A 19,640-nucleotide genomic window follows, 5' to 3' on the forward strand; every position below is an offset into this window, starting at 1 on the left:
AATCAGAAACAGCGAAGACCACCAACCCAGTTCTATAAGTCTGCTACGGAGGCTGTCAATTCATGTAGCTACGTTTTCGATATACTTATTCCGTTGACACCTATAAGTATAACCGATTAACGCAGATTGCGCTGATTTTGACGGCGACACTTATAGAAAGGTTGTAGTATATCGCCGCTCGATTTTAATGCTGTACGATTTCACACAACTGTGACAGAACCGAACGCCGATAAGGATTTAGACCGGCCGTTTTGCCAACAACTTAGACAGACAAATGAATTTTTGTGGTACTAAATATAGACGCGGTAAAACCGGTTCGACATGCTTCTCTCTTTGTTTTGCTTATAATGTTTTAATTGTAGGGATACCCCCATCCACCCCCAGGAATACTATGAAAAGTGCTTTCTGGCGATAAGTTTGCCCTGGATAAATCAAGAGCATGAGCACAACCTACTCAAGTATATGTGACGTTTTATTGGGCATCAAAGACTTTGTCACAGACAAAGAGGTGACCAACATGTATTGGCGCTGCTTAATTCTCTCTTCTAGGGCAGTGTCAAACACAAACTTAGAGCAGTGTGGTAACTAATTTAAGTTCCATAAGACTAATATCTACCTAATACAAAAGTGTGTAGTGTGGGATTAGATTAGAATGTACTGCGGGATTGAAAAAATTGTCTTAATAATGATAAGCCAAAACAAACAAAAACAGTTGTTATTAATGATGATTACTTTACATAACTCTTTTTCGTTGTCTTTTTTTTTGCAGGGCCACGACGGTGATATGCTTACAGAGGGACTTCGTCGATCGTGTTGAGAGGAAATTGACGCATCCATGGCGGCTGAAATGCTCGTCAATATGTTGTCTAAAAGCGAGCACAGAAAGCACAGCAAGCACAGTCTACTCGTACTGCTCAGAACTGTCGGTTCATCTCTAATAGTTTTCGTTTGTATGTATCTTCTGTATACTGCGAACCAACAGACATTGACATATCCAGTGGGTTTGAACCCTTCTGTGGTTACCGACTTAAAAAGAAGAAAAGTTCTTCACTATGGACACGACAACACGTCGCTTATACAGCGTTCGGCGCTTCCAAGGTACCAATACTTCGTGTCTTCTCTCTCGGACAACCCGGCATCGAAGTTCTACTCCGTCTGGAACGAGGAAGCTACAATAAGGAAGTCACCAAACAACAGGACGATAATCGTTGCTTGGAATTCGACTCCAAAATGGCCACCTAAGAAACCCTGTCCGTCCATGCCGGGGTGCGTTTTCACCAAGGACCAGAGGCAGGTGGCAAACGCGGACGCTCTCCTGTTTCGTGGCATTCACGGTTTCCCCCTTGTCTACAACAGAACGTACTTTCCGACGGTACGGCACGGGCATCAGTACTGGATATACATGCCGTACGAATGCCCACATCTTACAAGGGACGTCGACTTGGCTTCTTATGGGGGTGTCTTCAACTGGACTTTTACTTACAGAAATGATTCTGATATCCTAGCAACGTGGGGTCATGTTACTCAGATTTATCAAGAACTGGCCGAAAACCCGCCTGATCCGAATAGAGATTATTCCAAAGGCAAAACGAAGCTTGTTCTGTGGTATGTCAGTAACTGTTATAAACACTTGTCTCGTTTTCCGTACGCGGCAGAGTTGAGGAAACACATCCAAGTGGACATTTTCGGTGGATGCGGGAACTCTAGCCATTGCGAGAAGAAGGATAAACAGTGCGTTATAGAGCACACACGCCAGTACAAGTTCTATCTAGCGTTTGAAAACTTTAAGTGCGTTGAATACATCACAGAAAAATTCTGGGACAACTCCTTAAGAAACGACTTCGTCCCGATCGTGTTAGGTGCGCCGAAAGGCGATTACGAAAGATTCGCTCCTCCGAACTCCTTCATTCACGTGGACGACTTTGAATCCCCTGAAGAATTAGCAAACTACCTGAAATATTTAGACCAGAACGACGAGGAGTATAACCAGTATTTTGCGTGGAAAACTCGCCCTCCCAACACCCTCCCCGCATCTTGGGACGGCAGGTATTGTGAGGTGTGTAAGAAACTTCTCCAGGCGTCTCCGACAGAGAGAAAAGTGTACACAGACCTGGACAGGTGGTGGAGGGGCGGGAAGTATGAGCTCTGTGAACCTATGATATACGACGGGAGTTACAAACACCCACGGAATGCCGTACATTTCCACTAATGGGGGCCTGCATGCCCCTTTTGCGTAGAGTGTAATCGGCCGTTTTAATTTTTCGTAGAGCGTAGACGGACTGCTCTAATTCAACGTACGGCGCATTTTCGTAGAGCGTAATTTGCCGTTTTGATTCTACATAATGCGTTGTAGCTACCCGGAATTTTATTGTAAAACGTAACGTGGAGGCTTCCTGAATTCAGCGTGATACGTAGCTCTCAAAATCCATCGTAGAGCATTGTCGGGACCCCCCATGCAGGCCCTCACTAATGTGCTGGGGAATTTTATCTCCAAGCAGATACAGAACTCAGCTGTCTCCGCGTCTTCTGCGTGTATCTGCGGTTCTGTGGTTGCGTATTTTCAGTTTCGTTTCTTTTGTGTTCTGTTCGTCTTCATCCAAGAAGAAAGGGAGAGGAATGCGGATCACAAGAAAGGTATCAAAAGATATGAAAATGCATTGACCCATATCTTACATTTGTTGGAGTTAAACATTCTTTCTGATGCCTAACGCGTAACCAGCCAAGCAGTTACTTCTGTGGGCTAAACGTCTCACAGTATTCTTTATTCATTACAATTTATATATTCTATGAAAATTGTGACCTTCTAAAATCACCATGAAGTTTGTGTGAAAAGCATATATTTGGTACAAAGGAACAAACCAATGTGAAGCAAACCAAACAGATTTCCCACAATCATGAAGGGTTTATTCAGTCACAAAATGCAATATTTGATAAACACATTAGCTTTCTATTCTTCTCATTCAAAGTGAGCAACACTAATACATGCAATTAATAGATGCAACACTCAAATAAAAATAACATTCATATTTATGAATTAGGAAAATTCGGGATATCAGCTGTCTTACATCATATGATCAGATTCCGATGAATGTTTGTAACACTACACTTCAATTAGACACTGCATATAATATTCCAAACTAAAACATACAACACTGCAGCCATTTCAAATCAAAATAGTACAGTCCTGAATTACATACAGCTTGTAATGTTCCAAACTAAAGCATATTGTATACTGTATGTAGCCATCTGATACAGCCAATAAACACATATGGATAATGTCATCCTACTTACAGTATATATGTATGCGGCAAACCAGGTACAGAATATATGTCAGTGGCAACATTAGATGTATAACTATTCTTTAACATATGCAGTCTCTAAGATTTTTATTTGAACTCTGCATGGATTATCTCCTCTTTATAGGTATAGCGAAGGCTGTATAATCAGATTGGCTCCTGGGTCTTTAGATAATCTAAAGACCCAGGAGCCATCCACCTAACCCTACAACTCCCTTTCCAATCATCGCTCCAATCGCACTACCAACAACCGGTATAGGAATCAATGTTTGCCCTAAGGTAGCTCCAACAACTGTGGCGGTACCAGAAGCGACACCCTTAACAGCATGGGTAGCTACCTCTGCCACAAACTCTCTTCCGGAAATCATGCCATTTTTCAATTTGTCCACAGATTCCGAAGTGCGGCTCAAGAAGTAATAGCTTTCCTCTGCCACTGTTAGCGCAATGCCGATTTTCCCCTGGTTTTCAATTATTTTCTTACCGAAAGATTTTCCTCCTGACTTGGCAGCAGCTTTGGTACCTTCTTTCGCTGCTGTCTTAGCACTTTCTTTCGCTGCTGTCTTAGCACTTTCTTTCGCTGTTGTCTTAGTACTTTCTTTCGCTGCTGTCTTTGTGGCAGTTTTAGCTCCCTCCCCTACTACCTGCTTTGTCCCTTCTTTAGCTACTGATTTGGCGCCTTCTTTCACGACATTTTTCCCCCCCTCGCTTGCTACCTGCTTTGCGCCTTCCTTCGCCACAGATTTTGCACCTTCTTTCATGACAGTTTTACCCCCCTCTTCTGCCAATTGTTTCGAGCTCTCCTTCACTAGTGTATGTTGGAAAACATCGACCAAAGCCGGGTCCAACATAGCATGGCTTTTCGCAAACACCTGGCGCATCATGAAGTTTGGATCAAGTACCGGTAGCATTTGCATTAATACGCCATGCCCTGCTTCTGTCATGACTGCTTTACCCTCTTCCCTTGCTACCTGCTTTACCCATTCCCTCGCCACTGATTTTGCGCCTTCTTTCACAACAGTTTTAGCCCCCTTCATTGCTACTTGCTTTGCGCCTTCTTTCACAACAGTTTTAGCCCCCTCCATTGCTATTTGCTTTGCGCCTTCTTTCACAACAGTTTTAGCCCCCTCCATTGCTACTTGCTTTGCGCCTTCTTTCACAACAGTTTTAGCCCCCTCCATTGCTACTTGCTTTGCGCCTTCTTTCATGACAGTTTTAGCCCCCTCCATTGCTACTTGCTTTGCCCCTCGAATTACTGCAGATTTTGCAATTTCTTTCACGCCTTCCTTGCAAACTGCTTGACTCTGTAAGCTCTCCTCTCGGCCTGTTTTACACCAGGTGCCGAAATGCTCACAGTTGTTTGTAAACGGACAGTATTTCCCTTCACCAAGCCTGCTCTTAGCTCTCTGCACGGTTTCATCGGGTGAGAAGGTTTTGTTATGCCAATCTATGCGGTACACTCTTCCCTTACTGACGTCTGAGGCAATATTCTCCACGTCTTCACGAACTTCAGCGATAGGAACCACTGACTTACCACAACATGCACATACTCCCCTTACACCAGGCCAAGTATCGTTGTAATAATGGATCACATGTACTTCTCTAAGATTTGTGGGGTCTTCAGTTACAATCATGTGATGCTTGATGTCTCCTCTTTTAACCACAAGTTGGTCTCCCTTGTGTACATCTCCTACGCGATGTACCCAAGTTTCCTCGAATGACGGCATGGTCTTCTAAAGACATTGGCAGGAAATTTAGGGATACATTTAGTGTTAAATTCCAGGACTAAGATATAAGATTGATATTCAAACTTACGCATAATGAATAATCAGACATTGGACATGGTGAAAGACTAGTATTTTAGAACAATTGTTCGGAAAGGATCATACAGGTGTATCACCATTACCATTCTTGGTATCATATGTCATTGGAAAGCATATATCATTATTTAAAATGGCCCAACAATTGTTAAGACATTTTTTTATGTTATACGTACCTTCCTGGAAAAATGAGAATGACAAACTACAGATCCGGTCAGCTCCACGACCTCTGGGTTAAGCAAGGACTACTTTATCTAGTCAGCGATGCAAATAACTGTGTCAAAAAAGAACAGAAAGAAGTATTTTGATTATAATGTCAAATGTCTTTGGAAACCAATGTCAGACATGATGAAGGATCAAATACCTATATTGTCAAAACTCCAATTTAAGAGGTTTGACACAACTAACGTAAAGCTGTCTATATCGTTCACTAACTAATTGTTGTCCACTTCGGGCCATGAACGCATGTCTATTTGCTTCTTTGTTTGTTTTGCATAACCAGTAAACTGCCTTCATGTGTAACAAACACACCGGTTTTGTTCTGTAGGTCCAAGCTGCTTAGGATCAGACTGTGATCGTGAGGTTTGAACCACTGACACCAGGATGAAGCCTACTCTTTTGATAAGTGTGATGGGTTCTTTGATGTGCTTAATAAGGTGTGTGTCTCTCCTGAAACACGGGACCTCCGGCTTCACGTCCTATTCGAGAGTTAACGACAAAATTATATTTACGAATATATAGAATATCATGAAGGATTGTAACTAAGTAACAATTTTTGATGATGTGCAGTATTTCAAACTAACTGTGCATCCAGCAATACAAGACGTAACAGCAAGTGCCTTTAGGTATCAGACCTGACCTTATATGTAATTCGACAATTCGTTCTTTTTTTTCTAAATCGCAGGAGCGAATTTTCAAAAGCTGCTGAGGTCAGACCTTGTTTTTATACCCAAGTCATGCGTGGTGATATGAAGTTCTGGGATTGTTCAGTACTTAGATAATCTAAAATCTAGGACACTCGTCACTGACCGCTGACTGAAATCTCGGCCGCCATTTTGATTTTCTTTTCGAACTGCGTCACAGCCACACGGCCACGTTGCCGTACAATTTAGAAACATTATCCTTAGATAAGTAAGAAGAGCTCTCTGAAAAATTGAACCGAGCGCGTTCTGATATGAAAAAGATATTTTGGGGGCTAGTTATATCATAATAAGTCATGATCATATGCAGACGGAAAGTACAATCCTTGCTACTTCATACACACTTTTTGTTGGTTTGGATAGCTATATATGGAAATGGTCCCCAAATCACCTGGTTTTGGGTCATACTTTGATAGAAAAACGATAGACCAGTTCGTTCAAAGGATTAGAAAGAACCCTACTGACGTGTCCGTTACACACCTGTATTGGTCGTTTGGCACGTCTAAAGCCTGTGATCTGATCCTGTCATGACAGGATCGGGTGCACATACCCAGCTTTTTAGCCAAACAAGCGCGGCTTTCCTCAGATAACTATACAGAAAAAAAGGAACAAACTTGTTTAGACCAAAGGATCACAAAACTCTCTGAAACACGGTCATCTTTCATAGGATTCAACGTCGTAAGAAAAGTAAAAGAACAAGCATAGCAACTAAAAACTGATAGATATAAAGCCTGCAAACCTGTGCTACGCTTGCACGGACGTGCCGCTGTATTGTCGGTCTGAACACCGCACCTGCGAAAATAAACTGTCTGTCACTGTGGTTAAATCTATATAAATTATGTTTGTAAGGCTGGGGTGAAAACAAAGGCAAGGGCACGATGGTTCACCTGACAAAGTTAAATATTATCTAATAACAAGCCACCGTCGCGCAACAATAAACCACTTCTCTTCTTGACTTGTAATGCGGGACTGCCAAGCCGGATCGGGTGTCCTTTTGCTGCTAAGCTCCGTGCGATTTGCCAAAAAAAAGCAGTTACTCAAGCAACTGGATATGATTTTGGAAACGGTCAGACGTTTCATGGAGCATCCACTATTTTTCGTCAGTGACACTAAGAGACCACAGGAGAATTGCGGGTTTATAAGCACGAACTACTGATTTATATGCGAATACGTGAATACAATTTTTTGAAGTCCAAAAGGAAACAAAACCTAGACAGGTCAAGACAAGGATGACAGTCCTTTTGCTCCGTGCGATTTCTTTATCAGGTGGCACGACCCCACAATTAGCTTATCACCAGGAAACTGAGGCAAAAAAGGCCAGAAGACAAAATTGTGAAGGCTTTACATGTATAATCGAATGCTAGTAAGACTGCAAGCAAATAGTACACTTTCTTCAACCTCTTGTTGATGAATTTAAGCTAACTTACCTGCTATGTGCTGTTCCTGTACAGGTACTGGCGACCGATCTCCACACAACTCTGTCGAAAATGAAAATGGCGGAATGTGACTAGAGGAGGTGTACTTTATTGTGCTCATATCCAAGCACACAAACTTTGTTTACCTAGCAACAGCGCATGTTCCATGCCATCGCCAAGTTAACTGTGTGCCTTCTAAAGCTGCACACCGCTGTGACAACAAATTTACACAACTGTCGCGGTTGCCAGTCTCCCGTAGACTTAAGGACCCTTAAGAAGACGTCTATGCATTGTGTGATGATATATTGTATGTGGGTAGATCTTAGAAAGACGAAGGTTCAGGTCCTTACGAAAGGTTAGGACTTTTTTTTCAGATATCTAATTTACAAGACAAAGTGGCGCTGCACTCAAGTTGAGCAACTTAATTTGCCAGCGCCACTAGATCAGTGGAGAGGGACCTTCAGGCAGTCAGCATGAGCTGGAAGGAAGCCTTGAGGCTGGCTGCTGACAGAGGAAGCTGGGCTGCTTTGACTGCCTCATGCGTCACGAGACGCGGGAGCCCCTAAGTCTAAGTAAGACTAGATATATATATACATGTATAAATACAAGCATGTAAGACAAAAGCGCTAAAGTGTGCCAACGTCCCCAAGAGTGAACTGAGGAAAGTCGTGTAAAGAGCGTTTCCCAAGAGCACAAGGTTGGTGGCATGGCAGGATTCGAACCCGGGACCTCTTGGTTCCGTCCAACACTATGACGTTACGCGTCCCCTCGATTAGCTAATTAACATTACAGTGCTTGTAATTAATGAGCTGGCCATATTCCCACAATGCATGTCTTGAGGTCTTTATTTTTTATTTTTGCTTTCAAAGAAAATAGGGGTGAAAATTTGGTGAAATTTCAATCTTATCGAGATAGGACCAAAGGAAGAAGTTTGTAGACATTCTCTAACTATGCACTATAAGTGACCAGCTTATGGAAGTCTTTTCTTCCTGGGTTATGAGAAGGAAATGTGGAGTGTCTAATAAAACCACAAACGCCGTGAACACGGGAATCCCGGGATATATATTAGGTTTGTTTCACGACGTATGTTTGTAAACCAGCGCGTACGCAAACCCCACAGAAATTGCCCACCGGTAGGGCGGGAGGATTGTAACCATTGAACACCAGAGACTTGCTGTGTGAGGCGCTATGCATGTAATCGCTGGGCTTCCCACAGGCACCAAGTCCGAAACACGTGGGGCGAGCGTCGTCATTTTTGATGGGGGGTTTCTTCCCCTGATAAGATGGAGGCGGTCCGGCGTGGCTGGGAGTAAACAAACAAACAAACAACCAAAAACTAGGCCGTTTTGCACCCCTGTTTGAAAGCCAAAGTTGGTACGCTCCAGTTCAGTTCAGTCTGTTGCTGTCACGTCGTGCGTGGGGGTTTCCGATACTCTTTTTGCAACTTTCTGGAGAATTTTACGTTATTTCTTCAGAAGTTTCTAGTTTTAATATGTGCAGCAACCGCGGGGAAGTTTCTGTGGTGAATTCGTGCCGTTTTCTGGATGTTCTGAGGAGAAAAAGCGGGTTTTCTGACCAGATGAATTTTGGACGGGAGAACAAAATGGCGAGACTGGAAGTTGGCCGCACGGAGACTCGTTCATACAAGGTAAAATAAAGACTTTTTCTTCGGAATAACTTTCCAACGTTAGAGCATGGCAAACTGTATGGCCTGTAAAGTTTATTAGTAATTTCACCGTGTAATTCGTCGAATACTGGGGGGGGGATTTCGAGTTGAGAGCGCACTAATCATACACTAATCATTTCTGCCTTGTCTTGTTGAATATATTATTATTTGAATATTTACTCTTGATTGTGTGTGTGTGAACCATGTTACATGTATTTAGTTAAAAACATGAAAAATAGTTGATATTTGTGCAAGAAAAGATTTCTGTGTTTGTCGCCACGTGGTGTTTGCCCCACCTGTTGGAATGTTCCGCACGTGGTCTTAATTAAATCGTTTAGTTTTCCCGCCAAAATGCGGCGTGGTCCGCAGTGCTTCAACTTAGTGTTGAACAGTAAGCTGTGGGTTTAGCATTGCGAATTTCAGGGGCGTTTTTCATAGCTTTGGAAATAGAAGTTATCGTTTATTTCTGTGCAACTCCAGGGTCGAGAGAAGCTGTAGGCGAAATTGACGAACGGTCGGCGTGGTGTTGCAAAACTCGTCCTTGCATTTTGGAGAGAGGACAAAATGGCGAAACTGCATGTGGATATTCGTTCATACAAGGTAAAACAACGATTTTATTTGGTTTCCCAACGACTAGCTAGGGCATGGCAAGCTATGGCCTGTAAAGTTTATTAGTAATTTCACCGTGTAATTCGTCGAATACTGGGTGGAAATTTCGAGTTGAGGGCGGGCTAATATGACTTCATTTCTCCCCTGCCTTGTTGAATAGGCAGTCTTTGTTGTGTGTGTGAACCACGTTACATGTATTTGTACGTGTTTCGACTAAAAAACTTGAAATATAAGTTGATATTTGTGCAAGAAAAAGGATTTCTTTGTTTGTAGCCACGTGGTGTTTGCCCCACCTGTTGGAATGTTAAATTATGGTGACTCTGTTCCTTGCAATTTGTCGAATATTGGGTGGAAATGTCAAGTTAATGGGAGTTATTGTAAGAATTATTTCTGGCTTGTCTAATATAAGAGTTATTTCTGGTTTGTCTAATACAATAGTTATTTCTGGCTTGTCTAATACTAAAATAATAGTTACTTCTAACTTGTCTAATATAAGTCTTAGAGCTATTTCTTGATCGTCTATATATGATAGTTATTTCTGGCTTGTGTACTGCATATTTACTCTTTATTGTGGTGCATGAACCATGTTACATGATTGTACTTGCAATTGTCAAAAACATTGAAAGGCAAATGCATGTTGAATACATTTAGTATAAAACTAATTTTCTGCATGCATGTTACGGTGCTTCTTGAAGGACAACTGTTCAGGACAGAAAACTTGCAATGTGACTAGTTATGCCCTTCTTAGCTTATACTTAGTTATCCTCAGACTGGCACCAACACAGAATCGCATGCTGTTTTTTTTGTCCAGTAGACATTTTTCTCTCAGTGCATTTCCTTGTACCCTTCTTTCTCATCTTGTTGCAGACACAGCATCGCTGCAGACTCCAGCCTTCTGTCCAGACTGCTGCAATCGCGTTTCTGACGTCACGTCCTGGAAGCTGCAGTGGACGGGTCCATTCCATGGACAAGGCTGACAGAGTGAGCCAAAAATTTGGGTAAGTCCCAATGTATTTAGTGTTGGAACGTAAATTTTAGCCTTTTTGTCATCTTGTGTAACAGTTAAGTTGTTGTTGTTCAGACCAGGTGATGCGGAGAGTGGAGACTTTTCTTCCCTAGAAGACATCTTGTGTAACAAATAAGTTGTTGATGCAAGAGTACAGAGTTTCTTTCTGAGAAGACACTGTAAAACTCAAGTTCTTGTGAAAACCAGGTGATGCAGAGAAGAGTGGAGACTTTTGTTCCCGAGAAGACGTCTTGTGTAAAAGTTAAGTTGTTCTTGTCAAAACCAGGTGATGCGGACAAGAGTGGAGCTTCTTTCCGAGAAGATACCTTGTGTAAAAGTTAAGTTGTTCTTGTCCAGACCAGGTGATGCAGGGAGTGGAGAGTTTCTTCTCAAGAAGATGTCTTGTGTTAAAGAGTTAAGTTGTTGTCTAGACCAGGTGATGCAGAGAAGAGAGCAGAGTTTTTCCCTGAAAGACGTCTTGTGTAACAGTTAAGTTGTTGTTGTCCAGACCAGGTGATGCAGAGAAGAGTGCAGAGTTTCTTACCGAGAAGACGTGTTGTGTAACAGTTCAGTTGTTCCAATCCAGACAAGGTGATGTGTACCCCTAGAGTCAAACTAGGCATGGGCTGTTAGCTGGTTCCCTTTGATAGCCGAAAGCAGTACGCCTGCCTATCTGAATTATCATTACGGGGAGTTGAGCCCCAGGGGAGTTGGCCAGCAGTTTGGGCTCAACTCCTCCGTAACGGAGTTTAGATTGGCGAACTGCTTTTGGCTATCGAAGGGAACCGGCTAATGGCCCATACCTAGTCTGGCTCCCAGGGTACACATCACCTTGTCTGGATTGGAACAACTGAACTGTTACACAACACGTCTTCTCAGTAAGAAACTCTGCACTCTTCTCTGCATCACCTGATCTGGACAACAACAACTTAACTGTTACACAAGACGTCTTTCAGGGAAAAAACTCTGCTCTTTTCTCTGCATCACCTGATCTGGACAACAACAACTTAACTTTTACACAAATGTCTTCCCTGGAAGAAACTGGTGATCTCTCTGCGAGTGTGTGTGTGTAAAGTTCTTGCCCAAACCACTGGTGATGCTGAGACTTTTTTTCCCCCAGGAGACATCTTGTTTAAAAGCTTAATAACTTTTTGCCCAAACCAGGTGATGCAGAGAAGAATTCAGAGTTTCTTCCTGAGAAGACGTCTCTAATTGTAACAGTTCAGTTGTTCTTATCTCAATTGCCTGCTGATGTTGAAGGGAGTTGGATGCTGACATGTTTTGTATGACACTTACAGTATTTTTTTCTGTCCATGTATTATTATAATGGTGAATTTTGAGGGTAAGCTGTTCGATACAACATCAGTGTTGACCCCAGCCTCTTGTCCGGGGCAAATGATTCAGAGAAGAGTGAAGAGTCTCTTGTCAAGAAGTTAAGTTGTTCCTGTACAGATACATGATCTAGTTTAAAGTTTTGGTTGTCAAGTTGATTCCCTATTGCGAAATTATGTAAAGATGGCTACAATCACCTTCTGAATCAATCTCTGCCTAGATTCCGTGCTTGACGTGTAGATTTGTGAATCTGGTAAACATGTTTAAGAGGAGGGGGGTGATATTCTTGGAACTTTTTACAGCTTTTTCTTACACCTTCTCTTGTCTTGTTGCAGGCAGCAGTCCAACATGACATCATTGCTGACTCCCGCCTTCTGTCCAGACATGAGCAGATGAGAGTTTATTCCTGGGCAGCTAAGTTAAGTACTGATTATATCTTCTTGTGATGTTTGCTTTTCAAAGTTGATTGTTGGCCAAAAGCCTGTTGTTTAAGATACTTTATACTGTCAGCATCCATTTAATGCTTCTGGTGTGTAGATTTGTGAACCTGCTTAAAGCAACATACACTTAGTAATGTTGTTTTTGATATATTTTTGTCCACAAACCATTTGCTAGTTTTTTGAGACTATCAAATTGAATACATTGTCAAACATTTTGTAGGAAACAATGTTTATTATTAGCAAGCTGGTAACTTGTCCAGTTCTTTCATGTAGAATTCACTGAGTCTGTATCTGAACTAACTAACAAATCTTGGCATTGCACCCTCGTTCTTCCTCTAACATAGTACATTCTACATGAAAGTACGGTGTCTTACACATGGTGAAATGTATTAAGTTTTGAATAATACTGGCTTTGTTTGGATGATCAGTTTCAATGAGGGATTTTTGTTTTGTTTTGGATAGATAGGAAGACGTGTCAACTTTTAAGTTCTTCATGTAAGGATTACATGATCTGATTGTTCTTGAAAGTTCATCGAGTTTCAACCGTTGAATGCTTGTTTGATATTTTTGATTGTGCACTGTGGCACTAAATTGCTAATGGCTTGTGCAAAAGAGTGGAAGATTGATTTTCGTTGAAATTTGTTCGCAATGACGGAATAAGAAGTCCAAATTGCATGCTGTGTTTCAACAGTGCCTGGTAGACATTTTTCTCTCGATGCTAAATTCCTTATACCTTATGTCTTCTTGTCGCAGACAGCTGTCCAATATGGCATAGCTGCGTGTGCTGACTCCAGCCTCCTGTCCAGACCAGGTGATGCAGTCAGAAGGGTTTTTTCTCGAGAAGACGTCTTGTGTAAAAGTTAAGTTACAAATTTGATCTTCAGTGATTTTTGTACTTAAAAGTTGGGCCACAGCAAGTAATTTTTATGGATGACATCAGCGTGCGCATTGATTTTCTAATGATTTTGGAGAAATTTTGTTGCCCTCTGACCATAGACAATATGCCGAAAATGTGTCTCTAATGCCATGCCGGAATTTGGATGACAGATAAATGTTCAAAGAGGAGACAAGACATGGCTCTGATTGTTTTTGTCCTTTACTTGTACTTTCAGTGTTGTATTTCATTATTTTATATTATGTGATGTTGCCGCTGAATTAAAAAAAATCTTGTTTAACAAGGTTTATGATGTTTGAAATTTGAAAATAGAAATTTTCTTTTCGGCCCGCCTTGTTTTGTTTTGTTTTCGCCCTAAAGCATTAGATTTATAGTCTGCGGAGGATGTTATCCATAAAATTTACTTGCTGTGGCGAAAATTATCTTGAGAATTTCAATCAACTTAAAGTCTCTACTTATAGTTCTGAATGCCTGCTGTGAAGATTAATGAATTTGATACATGGAAGGTTATTTGTTGTATTGCTTGATTGTTCATTATTGTTGTATCCTGTGACATGGAAATGTAAACTCCTGGTGTGAGTAAATTGGGTGCTTAAAGCAATGTTAGGCAACATTTAGGCTGCACCAATTTAAGCAATTGCTTGTTGGACTCACCCGCTTGCTTCATTTTTTTCTGATTAAAAAAAACATTTCATGCTCTGAATCAAGTTCGAACTGCTCAATGACATATTTTGGCCCCAACAGTTGAAAAAAAAACCTTCTCTAAAGAGTTACTGTAAATAAATAAAATAACAGTTTTTAAATCTATCAGTTTGTTTCTTTGATAAATGGCTTGAAATTCATTGTTTTAATGACAGACCAACCCGGTATGTTGAATTCATGTCTCCTATCAGTATCATAGCATTTTGGGTGCCTGCTTGGGCCTGTTCCTATTCTTTTTTGGCCCTGTTGCTTCATATGTTGCAAGAAAAAAAGTCAGAAGTAACAGATTACCGGTAAATTGGCGTTGCCGTAGTAATGTGTTTTCAATTGATGTAGTTTGTCACAGAATGTTTTGTAGCTTTGTATTGCAGCCACATTGTTCGATTTTTTGTTTTAAAGAAAGTTCAGTTCAGAAAAAAAAAAACTTAAAAGAAAGTTACTGTCATGTCTCCAGATATCTTTGGTATTAACCAAGGATTGAGGCATTCAAAAGCTGGTATGATTAAAAGTACACACAGTTAGGGCATCACTTGAAACCTTTAAACAACTCTGTTGTGAAATAGCCAGCTGTGCCGCGTTCCTGCAAAGCTGGTTTGTCACACCGTAGAACGGTTATACCGGCTATACTGATACTAATTATTACGTCAAGTTGTTTCATGCAGAATTCACAGTCTGTACCTGCACTTACACTTAGTTCCACTTAAATTGCACTCTTATTCCTTCTCTAACATACATTCTGCATGAAAAAAACAGACTCCTGAAACAGATTGAAGTTACTAGCTTCCTTTTAATTGGGTTAAAATGAAGAATTTTTGGCAGTTTGAAAGGTACAGTGAAATGTTCTGGAAATAATTTTAATGCTCTGATAATCAGTTGTAAGAAGTGTTGTGGGGAATTTTTGATAATTTTGGAATGAAATTGAAACAACAGTGAAGTGTGCTTTTTTTCGACTTATAATAATAAACCATTTCTTCTGGTATTGGAATCCTCTGAACTGAACCATCTCCAATGTACAATTTGTAGCAGATATTATTGTTGGTGTTTCTACATTTCTGTAGCCGAGAATCGTTCAGTAATTATAATTCTTTATCCCTGTACAGCTACAAGCTAGGCGGTGGCTATAGTACTTTAAGGAAGTGGCAAGAACTGGACTCGTAGGGCACGCTGGGACTCGCAACAAGTATGGAAGTCAGGCTCATCACCGACTATGATGGACAAAGAACTGTACCGTAGACCCCTTTTAGAGATTGCCTCTAAATTTTTTGGGCAATGTACTGTATATTGAGGTGCCACATAATGTTGATTGTCAGAATTTTGTATTTTTGTGAAATTTTGTTGCGATGTAGGATGATTGATTTTAACCGTTTCCCATCTCGTTAATATGATCGCATAATTCATCGCTACCGAAGTAACGTGTAAATAACGAGTGTTTGACGAACATACCGCCTGCATGCAAAGTTGAGGTAGAATCGTTTCATGTACAATGTAATTCGTGTATTGTTCCAAGACATGTCATTGTATAACCGTACACGAGATGGTAAGAAGTAATTGTCCGTAGCCATTCTCAACTGTAATCGTGTAGACTGAAACTGTAACTTTCTGTAATTGTAACTTTCTGTAACCGTAGGGTACTCTAGATTGTTTAATTTGTATCATGTATTGTATTGTTACAGTATTGTATTGTATTGTATTTTGATGCACAGAAAAAATGACCAAAAAAAATAAGAAGATTATAAATGGACTATGCTGGTACAACATGTTTGTAGGAATGGTTGGAAAACAACTTGAAATTTGTATACAATCCTCAGATGTTAAAACTCCAAAACATTTTCTACTGTTCACAATTTCCTTTGAACATAGTTTAGTACCAGCATAGTTCATGTTGTTGTTGGCGTCTTACTCTTTCCCTTTGCTGTATCTTTCTATTCTTCCAGGTTGACTTAATATCTTTTTCTGTGTTCTTTGCTTTGTTGCTTTTCCCTTCTTTACTTCTCTCTTCTTTGCTTACCTGTTCTTTCTATTTGCTTAATCTTTCAATTGCTTTCCCTTCTTTGCTTTCCTGTTGTCTGCTTGTGCTTTCCATTTTATTTCATTTGCTTTCCTGTTCTTTGGTTTATTTCCTTTCCTCTAATTTACTTGATCTTTGCTTTCCTCTTCTTTGCTTTTGCTTTAAAGTTCCTTGCTTTTGATTCTTTCCTGTCCAGTTATCATTGCTTGCACATTCTCTACTTTTGCTTTTTCACTGGCCTGTTGTTTCCTTTAATTTGCTTCTCTGCCTTCATTTTGCTATTCTTTAGTTTTGATTCTTTGGTTGCTTGCTTTCTTAGTTTTGTTTTGCTTTCCTGTTCTTTGCTTTCCATTTTTTTCTGTTCTTTCCTTACGACTGTCCTTTACTTTTCTGTAATATGCTTTCCTTCCGTCCCCTTTTCTTAACTTGTCTGCTTCCTTCATCTGTAGTTTTGTTTCTTCGCCTTTGCTTTTTCTCTCCACCCTTCCTTGCTGACTTTCGTGCTTTTTGTTGTTACTACTTTTTCGCTGTGCAGTTGCTTTTAAGTTCTTTGCTTCCCCATTCCTCACTTCCTTATTGTACGCCTTCCGCTTTTTCTCTAGCCTGTTTCCATCCTTTCGTTCTCTCTTCCTGTCTGCATTCTCTCTACCCTTCCTGCCTGCCTTCTCTCTACCCTTCCTTCCTTCTCTCTACCCTCCTGCCTTCCTTCTTGCCTTCTCTCTACCCTGCCTGCCAATTCAATACCCTGCCTCCCTTCCCCTCTCTACCCTGCCTCCCTTCCCCTCTCTACCGTCTTCCTTCAATCTTTCCTTCCGTCTCTCTACTCTTTATTTATCTCTACCCTTCCTGCCTTTGTTGTCACTGTCCTTAACTCCTTTCCAGTTTCACTTAACCAACACAACAGCCTTAAAGTTTGTTTGTTGAAATGGCACTGTTGTTAAAAGTTGCAATTGTATAACTTGACTGCAGCGCTACTTGGTTGGAATAAAACAAACGCTACAGGACATGACTCGTGTTGACCAGTTTTCTGAAATACTTTCAACTTTATTCTCGTAAAATATACATGTGAATTTTGACAAAAAATACTTATATTTTATTGTACACAGAAACATTATTATTGTACACTTCGCCACAATCCCATCAGCTACCCACAGAGCAGTAATTATACGACATACTTATAATACGACACAGAGGGATGTTTTTACACAACAATAGGTTATGCAGCCACCCACAAATTAGTTGGGCCGCCGCCACCACCAGAGGAGTGGGCAAATGGACAGAGAAAGGCAGGAGACAAAAGGGTGGGGGAGGGGAGGAAGAACACAGGGACAAGAGAAAGGCAGAGACAATGAAAAAAGCACAGCAAAATAATAAGGGGTAACAAAATTCAATCAACAATCACAAGGAAACTGGGAAACATAAAGGAGGGAAAGAGAAAAGAGGTAACAAAATTTTATAAAGGAAGATCACAAATAAACTGCTTACATAGAGGGAGAGGGGGAGGAAATGAAAGAAAGGGGAAAGAAATAAACTTCAATTAGGCACATCACTAACATGAACTACGCTGGTACTAATGTTTACAGGATAGGAATGGACAAACTTCTGTCAACTTCCATATATATATATATATATATATATATACACAATAACTTTTGCTTCTACCCATTCCTGTAAACAGCAATGTTGTACCAGCTTAGTCCATTTATGCCTTTCATTCTAACTCTAAGTGCACACTGAGAAATAAGAGGCAGTAAATAGAAAGTAAAGACTTCAAGTAAAAGTCAATTCCACAAAACTAGTCACAATTTTTCAATAGCCAAAAAAAGTTCTTAACATTCAAAATCCCTTAGGACATAGTAATGTGAAATTGACTCTAAAGAGAAGTTGAATAAAGAAACACACACAAACTTCAACATGAACTACGCTGGTACTAAGTAATGTTCACAGGAATGTCCAAAATTCTTCTTTCAACTTCCTTTCTTCAAAATGTACTTTCATATAACAGGACAAAATGGCTTCTTCACTTATACCCATTCCTGTGAACATATAACTTATTATGTACCAGCCTAGTCCATTTACTTTTTCTTTTCTTTTTCTTCTCTTCAGATACATTCATAAAACATCTGCAATACAATACATCAGATACATACAATTTCAGCGTGCAATGTTTACATCAGTATAGATCAGTAATACATCCAGTTACACAATACTATCAATAGTGTACAAAAAACAAGCGCAATGACATGTCACGAAATGATACAATCTTTATGGTTATACAGTATAACTTTTGACACAACCATGCGAGCAATATATTAATCGGACACTAATCATTTAGGTGTCATACAAAAATTATGAGGTATACGAGAAACAGTGACTGTCGGTTTAACAATCATCCAACATTACAACAAAATTTCCCATAAACAAAACCTTCACAAAGTCAACATTAAGTCAGACTATTCCTACTTTCAACTCAATATACCCTGTCAGTGTCTACGCTGTTTCACAAACGTTCAGGCTTCCTGATGTTCGTCGCTGACTTCTGCCAGTCCAGGAGTGCCTCCGATCTTCACTGTGCCTGGAGGAACAACAACAATTACTAAACAGAAACATACAAAGACAAACAATTATATCTGCCATCAGAGTAAAGTTTGCTTGACATTAACTTAACAAATGCATCAGCTGAAGCACATCTACTGCAAAACGTGCTGCATGCACCGTCTGTGCTTTCAACAAAATATACAGAACTAAGCTGGAGGGTATTGAACTAACAGGGGCGTGCCATAAATTTGCATGGAATTCTTTACTGATCTTATCATGCATTATAACTACACCATGTTTGTTGCCACTGAATTTGCTAGTCAATAAACAGTCATTGCATAGAAATGTTATTTCCATGCAAATTAAAGTTCGATACATTCATTTATCGTTAACGTTTGGTCTAAAACAAATTTGACAAAGGATATTGTATTTGATCATAGCAGCAACTCATGCCCAGAAACATACGACATTTGCTAATAAGCCCCACAAGTCCCACATACATAAGAACATCTGATTCAAGATACATTGACTGTACTGTATTCAATACAGAACTCCTCATGTCAGACAGAAAAATACACACAACCACATTTTTACCAAATAAAATAAAGCTGAAATTCACCTGTCCAACTTCTGAAGACAGCAAACCTACAAAATCATGCCAAGTTAGGACAGACCAGGGCTTTAGCCAGCGCCCGTTTTACCGTTAATTGACGGTAATTTGTCCCGTCTGACGGTAAAAATTTTAGTCCTTACCGTCAACATTGACGGTCAAAAATCGTGGGTAAAGACATGGAAAAAATCTAGCGAATTTGAATGAGCCACGGCGCGGCGTCTTTTTCAAACGCACGGCGGCGGGAAACCTGATTTCAAGGACCGTGCCGACGTCTGTTGACTTGGCTCTATTGTTCAATGTTGCTGTCTGTTAAAACAACATGTGCTAACGGCCACATAAGAATAAAATAAAACAATGGCTCGACTCAGACACACGCTGCTAAG

At 40.4% G+C, this 19,640-nt stretch overlaps 2 protein-coding genes and 2 long non-coding RNA genes across 5 annotated transcripts; 3 read left to right on the forward strand and 1 right to left on the reverse strand.

Moving 5' to 3' along the window:
- The first annotated feature begins 379 nt into the window (after nucleotides 1–379).
- Nucleotides 380–2,280, forward strand: LOC109461731 (alpha-(1,3)-fucosyltransferase 7-like). Its single transcript, XM_019758122.1, has 2 exons — nucleotides 380–508; nucleotides 770–2,280. The coding sequence occupies exon 2, from the start codon at nucleotides 836–838 to the stop codon at nucleotides 2,207–2,209; it is 1,374 nt and encodes a 457-aa protein (XP_019613681.1). The 5' UTR covers nucleotides 380–508; nucleotides 770–835; the 3' UTR covers nucleotides 2,210–2,280.
- A 9-nt stretch (nucleotides 2,281–2,289) lies between these two features.
- Nucleotides 2,290–7,549, reverse strand: LOC109461730. 2 transcript variants are annotated; one of them, XM_019758120.1, is made up of 5 exons: nucleotides 7,461–7,549; nucleotides 6,773–6,825; nucleotides 6,514–6,623; nucleotides 5,290–5,387; nucleotides 2,290–5,026 (listed from the first exon to the last, which is right to left on the reverse strand). In XM_019758120.1, the coding sequence occupies exon 5, from the start codon at nucleotides 5,018–5,020 to the stop codon at nucleotides 3,473–3,475; it is 1,548 nt and encodes a 515-aa protein (XP_019613679.1). In that variant the 5' UTR covers nucleotides 5,021–5,026; nucleotides 5,290–5,387; nucleotides 6,514–6,623; nucleotides 6,773–6,825; nucleotides 7,461–7,549; the 3' UTR covers nucleotides 2,290–3,472. The 2 variants fall into 2 exon arrangements, with proteins under 2 accessions (XP_019613679.1, XP_019613680.1); XM_019758121.1 differs by lacking the exon at nucleotides 6,514–6,623.
- A 1,323-nt stretch (nucleotides 7,550–8,872) lies between these two features.
- LOC109461732 lies at nucleotides 8,873–12,173 on the forward strand. The gene is made up of 4 exons (XR_002139703.1): nucleotides 8,873–9,096; nucleotides 9,595–9,714; nucleotides 10,591–10,721; nucleotides 12,071–12,173. It is a non-coding gene; the product is annotated as an uncharacterized LOC109461732 (long non-coding RNA).
- Nucleotides 12,174–12,501: 328 nt separating this feature from the next.
- On the forward strand, nucleotides 12,502–17,110 carry LOC109461733. The gene is made up of 2 exons (XR_002139704.1): nucleotides 12,502–13,360; nucleotides 15,199–17,110. It is a non-coding gene; the product is annotated as an uncharacterized LOC109461733 (long non-coding RNA).
- Nucleotides 17,111–19,640: the final 2,530 nt, after the last annotated feature.

The sequence above is a fragment of the Branchiostoma belcheri genome, unplaced genomic scaffold, assembly GCF_001625305.1.
Source record: "Branchiostoma belcheri isolate BF01 breed outbred unplaced genomic scaffold, Haploidv18h27 scaffold95, whole genome shotgun sequence".
Lineage (NCBI taxonomy): Eukaryota > Metazoa > Chordata > Leptocardii > Amphioxiformes > Branchiostomatidae > Branchiostoma > Branchiostoma belcheri.

Coding starts and splice junctions, on each gene's coding strand:
- LOC109461731 (XM_019758122.1), top strand. CDS start 836: ATGGCGGCTGAAATGCTCGTCAATATGTTGTCTAAAAGCGAGCACAGA.
- LOC109461730 (XM_019758121.1), bottom strand. CDS start 5,020: ATGCCGTCATTCGAGGAAACTTGGGTACATCGCGTAGGAGATGTACAC.